Source organism: Meleagris gallopavo, unplaced genomic scaffold (genome assembly GCF_905368555.1).
Source record: "Meleagris gallopavo unplaced genomic scaffold, MGAL_WU_HG_1.1 scaffold_24, whole genome shotgun sequence".
NCBI lineage: Eukaryota > Metazoa > Chordata > Aves > Galliformes > Phasianidae > Meleagris > Meleagris gallopavo.
The window spans coordinates 1-14215 of NW_028147038.1; the positions used below are offsets into that span (position 1 = coordinate 1).

Genomic DNA, 14215 nt, shown 5'->3' on the forward strand with positions numbered 1-14215 from the left:
GTCACGTTGTCACATCGTCACTGTCATGTTGGCACCACCATGTCACCATCACCGCCATGTCATTGTCACCGCCATGTCATTGTCACCGTCACACCATTGCCTCCATATTGTCGCCGCCATGTTGTCGCTGCTGCCCTGTTGTTGTCGCTGTCACCATGTTGCCACTGCCACCATGTTGTTGCCGCCATGCTGTCGTCACCGCCGTCGTCGCCTCCCCATGTTGTTGTTGCCATCACCTTGTCACCGCCATGTTGTTGCCGCCGCCATGTTGTTGCCACCACTATGTCGTTATCGCCGCCACCGCCATGTTGTTGCCGCTGTCGCCATGTCGTTGTCGCCGTCGCCGCCGCGTTGTTGCTGCCATTGCCATGTCGTTGTCACTGCCGTTGCCGTGTCGCCACTGCCATGTCGTTGTCGCTGCCATGTTGTCACCACACCGCCGTCGCCACGTCATCGTCGTCAGTCGCGTTTCTGGCCTGTGGTTCGGCCGCAGCGCCGCCAGCGCCTCCAGTTGAGGAAGAGGAGGGCGGCGTTGACGGCGTAGGTGCTGAGGCAGACGAGGCAGAGGTCGTGGAGGCCGAAGGCCAAAACCAGCGCCAGGTACAGCGACGCCAGCACCGACGTCACCGACGTCACCAGCAGCGTGGCGGAGGAGGCTCTGCCCGGAACTGCGCCTGTAGGGGGGGCAACGGGAAAGATGGACGGTTGTAGGGACACACGGACACGGGGGGGGGGGGGGGGGGGGGGAGGGGGAGGGGGGAAGGGACATACGGACATGGGGAGGGGACACACGGATGCGGAGGTGGGGGGGGACAAAGATGGGGACACACTGGGGTCACATGGACAGGAGGACAGATGGAGATGGGGGGACTTCAGGGACACACGGACATGGAGGTGTCAGGGACACACGGACATGGAGGTGTCAGGGACACACGGACATGGAGGTGGGGACGCGTTGGGGACACACAGACAGAAATGGGGGGGGACACACTGGGGAAAAATGGATGGAGATGGGGACACACGGACTGGGGGGACATACAGACATGGGGGAGGACACACGGACAGAGGGACAGATGGAGATGGGGACACTTTGAGGACACACGGACAGATGCGGTGACGCGATGGGGACACATGGAGATGGGGACACACAGACGGGGATGGGGACACATTGGGGACACACGGACAGGTGATGGGGACACACGGACAGGTGATGGGGACACATTGGGGCCGTGTTGTGGCTGTGGGGACACATTGGGGACACACAGGGATGGGGACACACAGGGATGGGGACACATTGGGGCCATGTTGTGGCTGTGGGGACACATTGGAGACACACGGACAGGGATGGGGACACACGGACAGGGATGGGGACACATTGGGGCCACGTTGTGGCTATGGGGACATATTGGGGACACACAGACAGGGATGGGGACACACAGACGGGGATGGGGACGCATTTGGGACACAGACAGGGATGGGGACACACTGGGGACACACGGACAGGTGATGGAGACGCATTGGGGACACACGGACAGGTGATGGGGACACAAGGACAGGGATGGGGACGCATTGGGAACACACGGACAGGGATGGGGACGCATTGGGGCTGTGTTGTGGCTGTGGGGACACATGGGGGACATATTGAGGACATATTGGGGACACACAGGGATGGGGACACGTTGGGGCCATGTTGTGGCTGTGAGGACACATTGGAGACACACGGACGGGGATGGGGACACACGGACGGGGATGGGGACACACGGACGGGGATGGGGACACACGGACGGGGATGGGGACGCGCTGGGGACACACAGACGGGGATGGGGACACACAGACGGGGATGGGGACGCATTGGGGACACACGGACAGGGATGGGGACACACAGACGGGGATGGGGACGCATTGGGGACACACGGACAGGGATGGGGACGCATTGGGGACACACGGACAGGGATGGGGACACACGGACGGGGCTGGGGACAGACTGGGGCCGCACCAAGCAGTGCCTGCAGGCTGTAGAAGACGATCCCGATGACGCTGTTGGGGACGTTGATGGCGCTGTCCCGACCCACAAACGCCTCCAGCAGCCCCAGACCACGGCCCCACCTGTGGGATCCACCCCACTGAGACCCACAGGGACCACAAACCGCCCCACACAGACCCCAAAACCGCCCCACAGACCCACCATCTTAACTGGATCCCATTGACCCCAAAAACCGCCCCATAGAGACCCCAAAACCACCCCACAGAGACCCACCATCTCAACAGGATCCCATTGACCCCAAAAACCGCCCCATAGAGACCCCAAAACCACCCCACAGAGACCCACCATCTCAACAGGATCCCATTGACCCCAAAAACCGCCCCACACAGACCCCAAAACCACCCCACAGAGACCCACCATCTCAACAGGATCCCATTGACCCCAAAAACCGCCCCATAGAGACCCCAAAACCACCCCACAGAGACCCACCATCTCAGCTGGATCCCAATGACCCCAAAAACCACCCGATAGAGACCCCAAAACCACCCCACAGTGACCCAATGCCCCAACTGGATCCCAGGGACCCCAAAACCACCCCACAGAAACCCCAAATCTGCCCCAACAGGATCCCAATGACCCCAAAACCGCCCCACAGACCCCAAAACCACCCCACAGAGACCCACTGCCCCAACTGGATCCCAATGACCCCAAAACCGCCCCACAGAGACCACAAAACCACCCCACAGAGACCACAAAACCACCCCACAGAGACCACAAAACCACCCCACAGAGACCCACCATCTCAACTGGATCATAGTGACCCCAAAACCGCCCCACAGTCACCCCAAAACTGTTCCACAGTGACTCCAAAACCGCCCCACAGTGACCCCAAAACCGCCCCAAAATAACTGAGCTCCACCCATGCCCATATAAGGCAATACTGTAAGCCCCGCCCCCTCCCTAAGCCCCGCCCCTCCCTAAGCCCACCCTGAGCCCGCGCCCCCTTTCAAGCCCCGCCCCAACCACAGCCCCGCCTCTTCCTCAAGCCCCGCCCACTCCTAAACCCCGCCCCCTTCTCCATGCCCCGCCCCTGCCACGTGGTGCCCCATGGCGGCGCATTGCAAAGCAAAGCAAGCAATGATGCAACGCGACCCCGCCGCGATGTCTGCAGTGCAAACCCTGTGCAACGCCACTGCAAAGCGATGCAACCCCCGCTGCAAGGCAACCCCTGGGCAATGCAAAGCAAAGCCCCTATGCGATGCAAACCCTGTGCAATGCAAACCCTGGGCAATGCAACGCAAAGCCCCTATGAGATGCAACCCCTGGGCAATGCAACCCCTGGGCAATGCAACCCCTGGGCAATGCAACCCCTGGGCAATGCAAAGCAAAGCCCCTATGCGATGCAACCCCTGGGCAATGCAACCCCTGGGCAATGCAAAGCAAAACCCCCTATGCGATGCAAACCCTGGGCAATGCAACCCCTGGGCAATGCAAAGCAAAACCCCCTATGCGATGCAAACCCTGGGCAATGCAACGCAAAGCCCCTATGAGATGCAACCCCTGGGCAATGCAACCCCTGGGCAATGCAACCCCTATGCGATGCAACCCCTGGGCAATGCAAAGCAACGCCCCTGGGCAATGCAACCCCTGGGCAATGCAACCCCTTGGCAATGCAACCCCTTGGCAATGCAAAGCAAAACCCCCTATGCGATGCAAACCCTGGGCAATGCAACCCCCGCTGCAGTGCAAAGCCGTGCAATCCTCAATGCAACGCAAAGCAAACCAAGCAAACCCCCACGCAGTGCAAAGCCCCACTGCGACCCGACCCCCTGTGCAACGTGATGCAACGCAGTGCAATGCAAACCCCGAATGCAATGCAACACAACCCCCAGTGCAAAGAAATCCCCACTGCAATGCAACCCCTAATGCAAATGCAACCCTATTGCAGAGCAAGCCACGACGCAAAGCAACCTCCCCACTTCCAAAGCAAAGCAAAGCAACCCCTCTCCTTGCAACGCAGTACGAAGCAAATCCCCCTTGCAACGGACTTCCCAATGGGACGTAAACCCAACTGCACTTCAGCTCCTATTGCAAACCCAGCCCCGGATACAATGCAACGCAGCGCAACGCAAGGCGATCCCCTATCGCACAGCGAACCCCTATTGCGATGCGATCCCCAGTCGCGATCAGACCCCTATTGCGATGCAAACCCCCACGCGTTGCGCAACTCCTTCCCCTCCCCCCCCTTCCCCACCGCCTCGGCAACCTGGAGGCGAACACGCGCGTGCACGACACGCTGGGCCCGAGATCGCAGCTGGCGCGGTACGTGGGGTCCCTCTCGTGCGCGCGCTCCACGTGCAGCGCGTACCCCGCCAGCGCCAAACCCACCGCGCACAGCGCCGCGCGCGCCGCCATCACCCCGCCCACCGAGCCCCTAAAAAAGCCGCGCCCACCGCTTCAAAAAAAAAAAACCCGCCCAAGGAGCCAAAACCCCGCCCAGCGCGGCAAAAAAACCCCGCCCGGCGCGGCAAAAAACCCCGCCCGGCGCGCCAAAACCCCGCCCGGCGCGCCAAAATCACGCGCTAGCCACGCCCACATATCCCAGACCACGCCTACGACGCACAGGCCACGCCCACTACGCCCCCGTCGCTTCCATTTACGCCCCGGCCACGGCCCCGCGCTCCCATTGGTCCACAGAGCCCATTGGGCGATTGGGAACGGAAGTCATTGCGTGCAGGACCGGATGTTGTGGGCGATGGGAGCGGAAGTTGTCGCGGGGGGTGATGGGGGATGGAGTCCCATTGGGCTAAATGGGGAACTCAATATTTGGGGCTTCTGGGGGGGCGGAGGAGGGGAATCGCGATATTTCAGCCCCGATTTGGGGGAGAAACCGCAGTATTTGGGATCTTTAAGGGAGAGGAACAGGGTTCACTTTTTTGGGGAGAAATAATGTATATTTGGGTGCATTTGGGCAAAATCCCAACATTTGAGACTTCTTTTTTGGGGGGGGGGAGGAAGCAACATCTGGGTCCTCATTTTGGGGGAAGAATCCCCAATACTGGGTTCTTTTCGGGGTGCAAAATAGATGTTTTTGGATCCATGTGGGGGGAACAAAAAAAAAAAAAACAAAAACAAAAAACCACCAATATTTGGGTCTGAATTTTGGGGGAAAAGTCCAACGTTTGGGGTTTTTATGGGGGAAAATGTTCGGTCTCTGTTTTAGGGAAGAAAACCCCAATGCGTGGGTTCAATTTGGGGGTAAAAACCCCGATTTTGGGGTCCTTTCGGACTGGGGGATAAGTTCTACCCCTTGCGTCCTCGTTTTGAGGAAGAAACCTCAATTTTGGGGTCTGATTTTGGAGGAGAAACCCCAAGATTTGGGTCTCATTTTGGGGGGAAACACCCCAAGATTCGGGTCTTCATTTTGGGGGTAAAAACCCCAATTTTGGGGGAGAAACCCCAAGATTTGGGTCTCATTTTGGAGGGGAAAGCCCCAATCATGGCATCCAAACAATATGGCAGCCCTCATTTTGGGATCAGCCCCCCCAAAACCCCCCTTTTGGGGTCACAAACCCCCCATTAACCCTCCCTCCGACCCCAAAATCCCAGTTTTGGGGTAACAAACCCCCCATTAACCCCCCCTCCGACCCCAATACCCCACTTTTGGGGTCACAAACACCCCATTAACCCCCCCTCCGACCCCAAAATCTCACTTTTGGGGTCACAAACCCCCCATTAACCCCCCCTCCAACCCCAATGTCCCATTTTTTGGGATCACAAACCCCCCATTAACCCCCCCTCCGACCCCAATGTCCCATTTTTTGGGATCACAAACCCCGCAATAACCCCCCCTCCGACCCCAAAGTCCCACTTTTGGGGTTACAAACCCCCCATTAACCCCCCCTCCGACCCCAAAATCTCACTTTTTGGGGTCACAAACCCCCCATTAACCCCCCCTCCAACCCCAATGTCCCACTTTTTGGGATCACAAACCCCGCAATAACCCCCCCTCCGACCCCAAATTCCCCCTTTTGGGGTAACAAACCCCCCATTAACCCCCCCCCCCGACCCCAAAATCCCAGTTTTGGGGTCACAAACCCCCCATTAACCCCCCCCGACCCCAAAATCCCAGTTTTGGGATCACAAACCCCCCAATAACCCCCCCTCGGACCCCAATGTCCCACTTTTTGGGTTACAAACCCCCCATTAACCCCCCTCTGACCCCAAAATCCCACTTTTTGGGGTTACAAACCCCCCATTAACCCCCCCCCGACCCCAAAATCCCAGTTTTGGGGTCACAAACCCCCCATTAACCCCCCCTCCGACCCCAAAACCCCACTTTTTGGGTAACAAACCCCCCATTAACCCCCCTCCGACCCCAAAACCCCACTTTTGGGGTAACAAACCCCCCATTAACCCCCCCCGACCCCAAAATCCCAGTTTTGGGGTCACAAACACCCCATTAACCCCCCTCTGAACCCCAAAATCCCAGTTTTGGGGTTACAAACACCCCATTAACCCCCCTCCGACCCCAATGTCCCACTTTTTGGGGTTACAAACCCCCCATTAACCCCCCTCCGACCCCAAAACCCCACTTTTGGGGTAACAAACCCCCCATTAACCCCCCCCGACCCCAAAATCCCAGTTTTGGGATCACAAACCCCCCATTAACCCCCCCTCCGACCCCAAAACCCCACTTTTGGGTAACAAACCCCCCATTAACCCCCCCTCCGACCCCAAAACCCCACTTTTTGGGTCACAAACCCCCCATTAACCCCCCTCCAACCCCAATGTCCCATTTTTTGGGATCACAAACCCCCCATTAACCCCCCCTCCGACCCCAATGTCCCATTTTTTGGGATCACAAACCCCGCAATAACCCCCCTCCGACCCCAAAGTCCCACTTTTGGGTTACAAACCCCCCATTAACCCCCCCCCGACCCCAAAATCTCACTTTTTGGGTCACAAACCCCCCATTAACCCCCCCTCCAACCCCAATGTCCCACTTTTGGATCACAAACCCCGCAATAACCCCCTCCGACCCCAAATTCCCCCTTTTGGGTAACAAACCCCCCATTAACCCCCCCCCCCGACCCCAAAATCCCAGTTTTGGGTCACAAACCCCCCATTAACCCCCCGACCCCAAAATCCCAGTTTGGATCACAAACCCCCCAATACCCCCCCTCGGACCCCAATGTCCCACTTTTTGGGGTTACAAACCCCCCATTAACCCCCCCGACCCCAAAATCCCACTTTTTGGGGTTACAAACCCCCCATTAACCCCCCCCGACCCCAAAATCCCAGTTTTGGGGTCACAAACCCCCCATAACCCCCCTCCGACCCCAAACCCCACTTTTGGGTAACAAACCCCCATTAACCCCCTCCGACCCCAAAACCCCACTTTGGGTAACAAACCCCCTTAACCCCCCCGACCCCAAAATCCCAGTTTTGGGGTCACAAACACCCCATTAACCCCCTCTGACCCCAAAATCCCAGTTTTGGTTACAAACACCCCATTAACCCCCTCCGACCCCAATGTCCCACTTTTTGGGGTTACAAACCCCCCATTAACCCCCCTCCGACCCCAAAACCCCACTTTGGGGTAACAAACCCCCCATTAACCCCCCCCGACCCCAAAATCCCAGTTTTGGGATCACAAACCCCCCATTAACCCCCCCTCCGACCCCAAAACACCCACTTTTGGGGTAACAAACCCCCCATTAACCCCCCCTCCGACCCCAAAACCCCACTTTTTGGGGTCACAAACCCCCCATTAACCCCCCCTCCGACCCCAATGTCCCACTTTTTGGGGTTACAAACACCCCATTAACCCCCCTCCGACCCCAAAACCCCACTTTTTGGGGTTACAAACCCCCCATTAACCCCCCCCGACCCCAAAATCCCAGTTTTGGGGTCACAAACCCCCATTAACCCTCCCTCCGACCCCAAAACCCCACTTTTTGGGTAACAAACCCCCCATTACCCCACTCCGACCCCAAACCCCACTTTTTGGGTAACAAACCCCCCATTAACCCCCCCTCCGACCCCAAAACCCCACTTTTGGGGTAACAAACCCCCCATTAACCCCCCCTCCGACCCCAAAACCCCACTTTTTGGGGTCACAAAACCCCCCATTAACCCCCCTCCGACCCCAATGTCCCACTTTTTGGGTTACAAACACCCCATTAACCCCCCTCCGACCCCAAAACCCCACTTTTTGGGGTTACAAACCCCCCATTAACCCCCCCCGACCCCAAAATCCCAGTTTTGGGGTCACAAACCCCCCATTAACCCTCCCTCCGACCCCAAAACCCCACTTTTTGGGTAACAAACCCCCCATTAACCTCCCACCTCCGACCCCCAAACCCCACTTTTTGGGTAACAAACCCCCCATTAACCCCCCCCGGACCCCAAAATCCCTTTTCGGGCGTACAACCCCCCCGCCCCCCCCCCATTCCTATGGGAACACCCCATAACCACAACTCGAGGTGTGGCAATGAAGGGATGAATGATGTCACCCCAACAGCATCACCCCATTAACCTCCCCCCCCCCCCCCACCCCCAACCCCAACCCCCACGATTCTGTGCTCTGACGGACGGACGGACGGACGGACAGACGGACCCCCCCCCCTCCCAAGCCCCCCCAGCTCCCCCCCACCCCAGGCCCCCCCCCAAGCCATGACCCCGCACGACCCCACACAACTCTGCTCACCTCCGTGCCTCACCGTCCTCCTCCTCTTCCTGGGGGGTGAGTGGAAATGGGGGGGGGGGGGTGGTAAATAGGGGGGTGGGGGGGGGTCAGTGGGGGTCCCGGGGGGGTCCTTAAAGGAGACGGGGGGTGAGGGGGGTTCTGTGGGGGTCCTTAAGGAGGGGGTGGGGGAGGGAGGGTTCCTAAAGGAGGGGGGGGGGTCCTATGGGGTCCTTAAGGGGGTGAGGGGTTCGTAAATGGGGGGGGAGGGGGGGTCCTGTGGGGGTCCCCAAAGGAGGAGGTGGGGGTAGGAGGGGTTCTATGGGGACCCCAAGTCCCCAAAGAGACCCCAGTGTCCCCCCCCCCAAAAGGACCCCAATGTCCCCAAAGGGACCCCGATGTCCCCCAGGACCCCCCAGTGTCCCCAAAGAGACCCCAATGTCCCCCCCAAAAGGACCCCAATGTCCCCAAAGAGACCCCAATGTCCCCCAGGACCCCCCAGTGTCCCCAAAGAGACCCCAATGTCCCTCAGCACCCCCCAGTGTCCCCAAAGGGACCCCAGTGTCCCCCCCAAAAGGAACCCCAATGTCTCCAGAGAGACCCCAATGTCCCCAAAGGGACCCCAATGTCCCCTCAGCACCCCCCAATGTCCCCAAAGGGACCCCAATGTCCCCCCAGGATCCCCCCAATGTCCCCAAAGGGACCCCAATGTCCCCCAGGACCCCCCAATGTCCCCAAAGGGACCCCAATGTCCCTCCAGGACCCCCCAATGTCCCCAAAGGGACCCCAATGTCCCCCCCAAAAGGATCCCCAATGTCCCCAAAGGGACCCCAATGTCCCCCCCAAAAGGACCCCAATGTCCCCAAAGAGACCCCAATGTCCCCCCAGGATCCCCGAATGTCCCCAAAGGGACCCCAATGTCCCCCCCAAAAGGACCCCAATGTCTCCAGAGAGACCCCAATGTCCCCAAAGGGACCCCAATGTCCCCCCAGGACCCCCCAATGTCCCCAAAGGGACCCCAATGTCCCCCCAGGATCCCCGAATGTCCCCAAAGGGACCCCAATGTCCCCCCAAAAGGACCCCAATGTCCCCAAAGAGACCCCAATGTCCCTCAGCACCCCCCAGTGTCCCCAAAGGGACCCCAGTGTCCCCCCCAAAAGGACCCCAATGTCTCCAGAGAGACCCCAATGTCCCCAAAGGGACCCCAATGTCCCCTCAGCACCCCCCAGTGTCCCCAAAGGGACCCCAGTGTCCCCCCAGGACCCCCCAATGTCCCCAAAGGGACCCCAGTGTCCCCCAGAAACCCCCAATGTCCCCAAAGGGACCCCTGTGTCCCCCAGGACCCCCCAATGTCCCCAAAGGGACCCCAATGTCCCCCCCAAAAGGACCCCAATGTCCCCCCAGGACCCCCCAATGTCCCCAAAGAGACCCCAATGTCCCCCAGGACCCCCCAGTGTCCCCAAAGAGACCCCAATGTCCCCCCCAAAAGGACCCCAATGTCCCCAAAGGGACCCCAATGTCCCCCCAGGATCCCCGAATGTCCCCAAAGGGACCCCAATGTCCCCCCCCAAAGGACCCCAATGTCCCCAAAGAGACCCCAATGTCCCCCCAGGACCCCCCAATGTCCCCAAAGAGACCCCAATGTCCCCCCAAAAGGACCCCAATGTCCCCCCAGGACCCCCATGTTCCCCAAAGAGACCCCAATGTCCCCAAAAGGACCCCAATGTCCCCCCAGGACCCCCCAATGTCCCCAAAGGGACCCCAATGTCCCCCCAGGATCCCCGAATGTCCCCAAAGGGACCCCAATGTCTCCCCCAAAAGGACCCCAATGTCCCCAAAGAGACCCCAATGTCCCTCAGCACCCCCCAGTGTCCCAAAGGGACCCCAATGTCCCCCCCAAAAAGAACCCCAAAAGGACCCCAATGTCCCCAAAGGGACCCCAATGTCCCTCCAGGACCCCCCAATGTCCCCAAAGGGACCCCAATGTCCCCAAAGGGACCCCAATGTCCTCCCCAAAAGGACCCCAATGTCCCCAAAGGGACCCCAATGTCCCCCCAGGACCCCCCAATGTCCCCAAAAGGACCCCAATGTCCCCCCCAAAAGGACCCCAATGTCCCCAAAGGGACCCCAATGTCCCCCCCAAAAGGACCCCAATGTCCCCAAAGGGACCCCAAATGCCCCCCAGGAGGACAGACAGACGGACGCCGTGCGTCCACCCCGACCGGTCAGACGGGAATTTCGGGCATCGCAACCCCAAAAACATCCGGGTGTGGGGTGGGAGGGGGGGGGGAGGGGGGCAGCTCACCTTTGGGGTCCCATTTGGGGGGTGTGGAGGGGGGGGTGGATGGATCCCCCATTTGGGGTCTCCTCCCCCCCCCCCCAAATTGGGGTCGTAACCCCTCCTATCCCCCCCCTACAGCTGCAAAAGTTTGGGCTGCTCCCTCCAGACCAGGTAAGGGGGGAGAAAAAGATTTTGGGGAGAAAAACCCCAATATTGGGGTCCCTCCTGGAGGAAAAATCCCAAAATCTGGGTCCTCATTTTGGGGTGAAAAATCCCAATATTGGTTGTCCCTCCTGGAGGAAAAATCCCAATATTGGGGTTCCTTCTGGAGGGAAAAAATCCCAAAATCTGGGTCTTCATTTTGGGGTGAAAAACCCCAATATTGGGGTTCCTTCTGGAGGGGAAAATCCCAAAATCTGGGTCTTCATTTTGGGGTGAAAAACCCCAATATTGGGGTCCCTTCTGGAGGGGAAAATCCCAAAATCTGGGTCCTTGTTTTGGGGAGAAAAACCCCAATATTGGGGTCCCTTCTGGAGGGGAAAATCCCAAAATCTGGGTCCTTGTTTTGGGGAGAAAAACCCCAATATTGGGGTCCCTTCTGGAGGGGAAAATCCCAAAATCTGGGTCCTTGTTTTGGGGAGAAAAACCCCAATATTGGGGTCCCTTCTGGAGGGGAAAATCCCAAAATCTGAGTCCTCGTTTTGGGGTGAAAAACCCCAATATTGGGGTCCCTTCTGGAGGGAAAAAATCCCAAAATCTGGGTCTTCATTTTGGGGTGAAAAACCCCAATATTGGGGTCCCTTCTGGAGGGGAAAATCCCAAAATCTGGGTCCTCATTTTGGGGTGAAAAACCCCAATATTGGGGTCCCTTCTGGAGGGGAAAATCCCAAAATCTGAGTCCTCGTTTTGGGGAGAAAAACCCCAATATTGGGGTCCCTTCTGGAGGAAAAATCCTCAAATCTGGGTCTTCATTTTGGGGTGAAAAATCCCAATATTGGGGTCCCTTCTGGAGGGGAAAATCCCAAAATCTGGGTCCTCATTTTGGGGAGAAAAGCTCCAATACTGGGGTCCTTCAGGGGAGAACCCATGGGACGCACTTTGGGGAGAAAATCCCATTATTTCAGCCCAATTTTGTGGGAAAATCCCCAAAATCTGGGTTCATACTGGGAGAAAAAAAAAAATCCAACATTTAGGTCCAATTTTTTTTTTTTGGGGGGGGGGTGGGGGTGGGAACACCAATATTTGGGTTTTCACTTTGGGGCCGCAGGGTGACAAAAGCCACCCCGAACCGTTGGCCCCACAACAGCCGACCCCATGGCGGTGTTGCAACCCCTTTCCTTCCTGTTGTCGCAACACCGTAACGCAACGATGGGATCCGGGAGGGGGTTTTTTTTGGGGGGGGGTCTCCCCTCTTCCTGACCCCATAACGGTGACAAAAGGGGGGGTGGGGTTTTTTTTTGGGGGGTGTCCCCTCGTCCTGACCCCATAATGGTGACAAAAGGGGGGGTGGGGGAGTTTTTTTGGGGGTGTCCCCTCTTCCTGACCCCATAATGGTGACAAAAGGGGGGGTGGGGGAGTTTTTTTGGGGGGTGTCCCCTCTTCCTGACCCCATAATGGTGACAAAAGGGGGGTGGGGGTTTTTTTTGGGGGGTCTCCCCTCTTCCTGACCCCATAACGGTGACAAAATGGGGGGGGGCTTTGGGGGGTGTCCCCTCTTCCTGACCCCATAACGGTGACAAAAGGGGGGGTGGGGGAGTTTTTTTGGGGGGTGTCCCCTCTTCCTGACCCCATAATGGTGACAAAAGGGGGGGTGGGGGGTTTTTTTGGGGGGGTGTCCCCTCTTCCTGACCCCATAATGGTGACAAAATGGGGGTGGGGTTTTTTTTGGGGGGGTGTCCCCTCTTCCTGACCCCATAACGGTGACAAAATGGGGGGGGGCTTTGGGGGGTGTCCCCTCTTCCTGACCCCATAACGGTGACAAAATGGGGGGGGCTTTGGGGGGTGTCCCCTCTTCCTGACCCCATAATGGTGACAAAAGGGGGGGTGGGGGTTTTTTTGGGGGGGTGTCCCCTCTTCCTGACCCCATAACGGTGACAAAAGGGGGGGTGGGGGTTTTTTTGGGGGGGTGTCCCCTCTTCCTGACCCCATAACGGTGACAAAATGGGGGGGGGGCTTTGGGGGGTGTCCCCTCTTCCTGACCCCATAACGGAGACAAAAGGGGAGGTGGGGGTTTTTTTTGGGGGTGTCCCCTCTTCCTGACCCCATAACGGTGGCAAAATGGGGGGGGGCTTTGGGGGGTGTCCCCTCTTCCTGACCCCATAATGGTGACAAAAGGGGAGGTGGGGGGTTTTTTTTGGGGGGGTGTCCCCTCTTCCTGACCCCATAACAGAGACAAAAGGGGAGGTGGGGGGTTTTTTTTTGGGGGGGTGTCCCCTCTTCCTGACCCCGTAACGCTGACAAAAGGGGGGCTGTGGTGGGGTTGCACCCCGATATCCCATAGAGCTGGAATGTGGACAGCAACGCGATCGGGGTCGAGTGGTGGGGGGCGACGCCGCCCGTCCCGGGGAATGGCCGTGGCAGGTCAGCCTCCAGTTATGGGGTCAGCATTTCTGTGGGGGAACCCTCGTCGCCCCGCAGTGGGTCCTATCGGCTGCGCACTGCTTCCAGGGGTGAGTTCTGGGGGTGACCCGACCCAAAATTGGGGGGGTGGTTGAGGCGAAGGGGGGGGTGGGGGTGATTGGTTTCCCTGATCCCGCTGGGAAGGCTTTGGGATATCCTTCATGGATTCCTTTGAGTTTTTTTGGGTCATCTAGAACCTCAGTGGGCCACCTAGATCTCTGTTAGGGTATCTAGAACCTCAGTGGGTCATCCAGATCCCCATTAGGCCACCCAGAACCTCACTGGACCACCTAGATCCTTGTTAGGGCATCTAGAACCTCAGTGGGTCATCCAGATCCCCATTGGGCCACCCAGAACCCTATTAGGCCACCTAGAATCCCATAGGGGTACCTAGAACCCTACTGGCCCTCCGAGAACCTCTCTAGGTGACCATTAAGTCACCTAGAACCTCACTGACCCACCTAAAGCCCTATTAAGCTGCCTAGGTCCTTGCTGGGGTACTCAACTGGCACCCCACAATCCCACTGGGACACCCAGAACTTGATTGGGACATCCAGAATCCTGTGAGGTTACCTAGAACCCCATTGGACCACTCAGAACCCTATTGGGCCACCTAGATCCTCACTGGGGCACCCATCACCCA

The 14215-nt window shown here is 58.3% G+C and overlaps 2 protein-coding genes across 2 annotated transcripts in view; one reads left to right on the forward strand and one right to left on the reverse strand.

Moving 5' to 3' along the window:
* Positions 1-6: 6 nt before the first annotated feature.
* Positions 7-4451, reverse strand: LOC104915861 (vitamin K epoxide reductase complex subunit 1-like protein 1). The gene is made up of 3 exons (XM_085215387.1): positions 4251-4451; positions 1997-2106; positions 7-674 (listed from the first exon to the last, which is right to left on the reverse strand). The coding sequence occupies exons 1-3, from the start codon at positions 4397-4399 to the stop codon at positions 460-462; spliced, it is 474 nt and encodes a 157-aa protein (XP_085071513.1). The 5' UTR covers positions 4400-4451; the 3' UTR covers positions 7-459.
* Positions 4452-8657: 4206 nt separating this feature from the next.
* LOC104915764 (serine protease 53-like) overlaps positions 8658-14215 on the forward strand; it is a 31475-nt gene continuing 25917 nt past the window's right edge. The window contains exons 1-3 of the mRNA XM_085215388.1: positions 8658-8732; positions 11092-11124; positions 13454-13622. Coding sequence (XP_085071514.1) covers positions 8663-8732; positions 11092-11124; positions 13454-13622 — 272 coding nt within the window. The 5' untranslated portion in view covers positions 8658-8662. The remainder of the gene's footprint in view (positions 8733-11091; positions 11125-13453; positions 13623-14215) is intronic.

Excerpts from the sequence above, each read along its gene's own strand:
- LOC104915861 (XM_085215387.1), bottom strand. The coding sequence starts at position 4,399 with ATGGCGGCGCGCGCGGCGCTGTGCGCGGTGGGTTTGGCGCTGGCGGGG. Across the intron at positions 2,107-4,250 it reads ACGCGCGTGTTCGCCTCCAG|GTGGGGCCGTGGTCTGGGGC; the intron begins GTTGCCGAGGCG and ends TGGATCCCACAG. Across the intron at positions 675-1,996 it reads CAGCCTGCAGGCACTGCTTG|GCGCAGTTCCGGGCAGAGCC; the intron begins GTGCGGCCCCAG and ends CCCCCCCTACAG.